The sequence below is a fragment of the Dreissena polymorpha genome, chromosome 7 (assembly GCF_020536995.1).
Source record: "Dreissena polymorpha isolate Duluth1 chromosome 7, UMN_Dpol_1.0, whole genome shotgun sequence".
NCBI classification, from domain to species: Eukaryota; Metazoa; Mollusca; class Bivalvia; order Myida; family Dreissenidae; genus Dreissena; species Dreissena polymorpha.
The window spans coordinates 80,351,196-80,356,195 of NC_068361.1; the positions used below are offsets into that span (position 1 = coordinate 80,351,196).

Here is a 5,000-nt window from a genome sequence, read left to right on the forward strand (position 1 = left end):
TTTTACTATGTCACGTAATTTAAAGAGAAAGCTGATGGCAATCTAGAAAGATCAAATACTTATCATAAAATATACATGGTTTGAAAATAAGTGGCATTGAAAGTTCAAAAGCATTCGTTGTTTGACATTCATACAGTATAACAAAAAATAAAAACGTAAAACGTAGAATTAATTTGGAGTGGTTTTGATGTTATGGTAAAAACGTTTGTCAACACATAGTATTCTTAAATCAGCGTAATTACATACGATATGATATTACGATTCGGATTGTCTAGAGGTTAAGAAGACGAACCAGGTTCGAACCCGATAGGAATCCATCATAAAAAAATAGCATTACTTTCTTTTTGTCTTTAAATCTAACTGACAATAGCGAAATATTTATGCAGATCAATAATTCAATGTGTCAAAAATGCAAGCAACAAGTAAACACGATTCTTGAAAGGTAAAGAGTGGATTGTTCCTAATTCGACTTTATAAATAGCTTATATCTACATTGCCTTCAGCGTTTTGAGATAAAATCATACGCAACTGCCTTTAAGTCGCTTCGTTACATCGAAGACGTTAAGATTCGAATGACCCTTTTTTACTTCTGAGATAATGCTTATTCAATGCAATCTAAACAAAAACAAAATATGAAACTTTATGATGGTTGTTCGAATCCAATTACCTGATAAACATTGTACATTGTTAAGATACAGCGATTTTCTTTTTGGCTCTGTCGTATCTCCCACTCCCTGTCCTGCCCAAGCAATTTCGCCAAGTTCTTTATGGAACTTGCAGTCGAATAAAATGTCTTCCAGATTCGGAACGTTGCTCATGAAACCTTTGGCGCATTTGAAGCTGACAAGATTGTTGTTTATTTTGCCTTTCTGTACCACGTGTTTCAGCAAGTCGTTCTTCAGCAACTGATCACACTTTTCTGGATAGTAATGTATTAAGTCACTTTTACTTATTATAATTACAGTAGAAACACAATACACAATGTAAACTGGTGTTTCGTTTATAACAACCTCAACGAACATTCACTTCCGCCACAAACACAACAAAAACCATACAAAACAGCATACAATGCAAGGGCAACAATAATAAAGACTACGCAACCAACAACACTATTCCAACTACTATTCTAAAGTTCTTCTTCTACTCCTCCTACTACTTCTCGGCTACTACAACTACTAAAATACTGCATTACTGCTACTTGTAACACTACTTCTTCCTCTTCTTCTTATACTACTACTACTACTACAACAACAACTACTACTACTACTACTACTACTACTACTACTACTACTACTACTACTACTACTACTACTACTACTACTACTACTACTACTACTACTACTACTACTACTACTACTACTACTACTACTACTACTACTACTACTACTACTACTACTACTACTACTACTACTACTACGACTTCCACTACTACTACTACTACTACTATTACTACTACTACTAATACTACTACTACTACTACGTCTACTACTACTATTACTACTACTACTACTACTACTACTACTACTACTACTACTACTACTACTTCTACTACTACTACTACTGCTTCTACTACTACTACTACTACTACTACTACTACTACTACTACTACTACTACTACTACTACTACTGCTGCTGCTGCTGCTGCTGCTGCTGCTGCTACTACTACTACTACTACTACTACTACTTCTTCTACTACTATTACTACTACTACAACTACTACTACTACTACTACTACTACTACTTCTACTACTACTGCTACTACTACTACTACAACTACAACTACTACTACTACTACTACTACTACTACTACTATTACTACTACTACTACTACTACTACTTCTACTACTACTACTACTACTACTTCTACAAATACTACTACTACTTCTACTACTACTATTACTACTACTACTACTACTTCTACTACTACTACTACTACTACTACAACTACTACTTCTACTACTACTACTACTACTACTACTACTACTACTACTACTACTACTACTGCTGCTGCTGCTGCTGCTGCTACTACTACTACTACTACTGCTACTAGTACTACTACTAAACTAATACTACTACTTCTGCTACTGCTATACTACTACTACCATTACTACTACTTCTACTACTACTACTACTACTACTGCTGCTGCTGCTTCTGCTGCTGCTGCCGCCGCCACCGATGCCACAAACACCACCACTACCACCACCACCACCACCTCTACTACTACTACTACTACTACATCTGCTACTGTTGCTGCCGCTACTGCCACAACAACTACTTATAATCTCACTGCTACTTCTACTACTACTTTCAATACGACCACCAATATTATTTTAAAGACCGAAACAAGGAATTAAGAATGTAAACTTACGTTTTTCAAACCAACTGAAAGAGACTGCGAAATACGCAATGGTCACACACGCAATCAAAATCGCACATAAACGAATAAGGCTGCCCATTTTAATGACAACCATTCGTGAAAATGTCTTACAGTGTGCTCGTTCTACAATATTGTGTAATAAATTTGTATTTTTACACTTTATTCAAACAATGCATGATATGCATTGAATGTAGTTTTTAACGATATTTATTCAAATACTCGAGTGTCGCCAATGAAATGGCTAATAGAGTTCGACCCTCTTATAGAGTAATTAACCGACTTTAGCAGTAAGTAATTCGTAAAAGACGAAAGTGAAACTAAACAGTTAATATTCCACGAAAATATGCTTGTTTATATGGTCGAGTATGTTATTTCAAAGTCCGCGATATTCCCAAAAATGATTATTAAGATTTGCGACTAACAAGAAACACTTAAGACCCGTTATGTGAACAATTATACGAACTTTTTGATATTCATAGGTTGTGACACTGTATGAGGCCCGACTAGTAATTTTCTAAATACTCCTGTGCAATTCTTTTAAAACAGTTTTGCCTTTTAAATTGCTTGGCAGAATAAAGGTATTCTACACATATAAGTAAATGTTGTGCATTTCGTAATACTAATACAGACATGCCAACACTGCACTGTAATATAATTAATCCCGTAACATTATAAGTCTGAAATCAATACATTTACGATTTGGGTGTGGGTTATTCGTTTAGAATAAAATAACATATAAGAAAAATTCACGAGTTTCCGGTCATTCAACTAAATAAATAAAGGGCTCATATTGGCGAAATTACTTTTAAACCAACAACATTATTGACTATTGACATTCATTTGAAGAACAAACATATTTGTTTTAAAAATTGAAAGCTATGTTCGACAAGAAATACATTTTAAGTGAGAGCTTTAAAGTCTATGAATGAGATAAGACATTATTTTAAAGGGGCCTTTTCACAGATGTTGGCATGTATTAAAGTGGTCATTAAAATCTTAATATTGAGAAATGTAAACATTGAATCTTAAAAGCTCCAGTAAAAAAACAAGAATAAAATTAAAGAAAGAAAAAAAGTAACCCTTAATTGGTTTCGAACCACTGACCCATGGAGTAAAAGTTTTTCTCTTAGACCACTCGGCCATCCGTGCTCATAGAAAGAGTTATGTATTTTATACTTTATATAAGCAATTTTCGTATCATCACAACATATAACGACAACAACATAACTCTCCAAACTATTCATCGTTTCGCGTTGCAACGCTATATAATTTTCTGGTTTTTAAATCGTCAAAAGATGCATAACATGGATATTTTAGAGCTTAGTGAATATTCAGTATTATTGTTTCCTCACAAATAGCATAATTACAGCGAAAATTTGCCAACCTGAAATTATTTTTTTTAAATTTTTGTCAATTAACCAAAACGTGAAAAGGTCCCTTTAATATCAATAAATACATTTGTAATTGAATTAATAACCTGATACTTAAACTGTTATTTTAAAACTTCTTGGCCCTAAATTCTAACTATAAACGCTTTCTATAAATTTCAGTATTTTACCTAATGTGATATATGTAATTGAAATATTCGTTATATTTCATCCATGAGGTATAACTCTCGAACTTTCAATATTTTAGTTGGATATTCATGTCCGACGTTAAAACATATTTCAATTAAAAATGAACAACACAAAAGCATAAGGGCCTCCTGATAGAAGCGTACTTAAGGATATGTTTATATTGGGATTTTAGCTTCATGACATTTCGACGAAAGTTATTTATGTTCACAGAAATTGGAGGATTGGTTACGTGACACTTTACAAGCAAGTAACTTTAGCCTTTCAAAACAGCTGCCTCCGGGAAAAACAAAACACTTACCACACATCATCGGATGGACGCATTTGTAAATTGCTCAAGGTACTTGACGTACAATAAAGACCAGACTAAAACAATTAAGTGAGTTTTTCTTCGTCAAACCCAGTAAAATTAATCAATATTGGCATTAAACCGCACAATATTGGCATTGACCGTTCCAATGAGATCATCCCAGTTTTAATAATTTTATTAAAAACTAATAAAAAAATACCATATTGTTTTATACAATATCATTTAAAATATATACCCTAATTGTTTGAAAAGATTTTTGACAAAAACAATACTCTAAAATTATGTGTGCTGTATCCGGTTCACTCGTAACGTTTGTGCAATTATTTCTTTTATTTCATTGAGATAATTGTTTATTTTTAAACAGCATCGTTATTTACAAGCTTGAGTTTTTAGCGTTTCATGGTTTACTATATTTGTTAAGATCCTCAAAAGATTTATTACATAAAGACTTTCTAGATTGTTAAAAAAACTCTAATCGTTCGCGACTTTAACTGTTGAAAGTTTTAGTCATTTCTGTTGGTTGACGCTATAGCGCTGTGGTTCCAATTATAGTGTCAATCAAAATAAAGCAATTAAATAAGTCTTTATTTCCGAACATGTAATATTCATGGCTTAATAATACAATCATAAAAGCAATATGTGATCCAATCGGGTTAACGAATTTTTCTATATATAAATTAATATTTAATATTAGTATTTTCCATGCGACTCCTAATTGCATGAATACAATGAATATCA

At 32.8% G+C, this 5,000-nt stretch overlaps 2 protein-coding genes across 2 annotated transcripts in view; one reads left to right on the plus strand and one right to left on the minus strand.

Annotated features, from left to right (window-relative positions):
* Positions 1-2,814, minus strand: part of LOC127836895 (complement factor B-like) — a 132,474-nt gene extending 129,660 nt beyond the window's left edge. Inside the window, exons 1-2 of the mRNA XM_052363538.1 lie at positions 2,370-2,814; positions 668-919 (exon numbers count right to left, since the gene is read on the minus strand). Coding sequence (XP_052219498.1) covers positions 668-919; positions 2,370-2,472 — 355 coding nt within the window. The 5' untranslated portion in view covers positions 2,473-2,814. The remainder of the gene's footprint in view (positions 1-667; positions 920-2,369) is intronic.
* Positions 1-5,000, plus strand: part of LOC127836894 (uncharacterized) — a 168,376-nt gene that overhangs the window by 100,859 nt on the left and 62,517 nt on the right. The window lies entirely within an intron of this gene.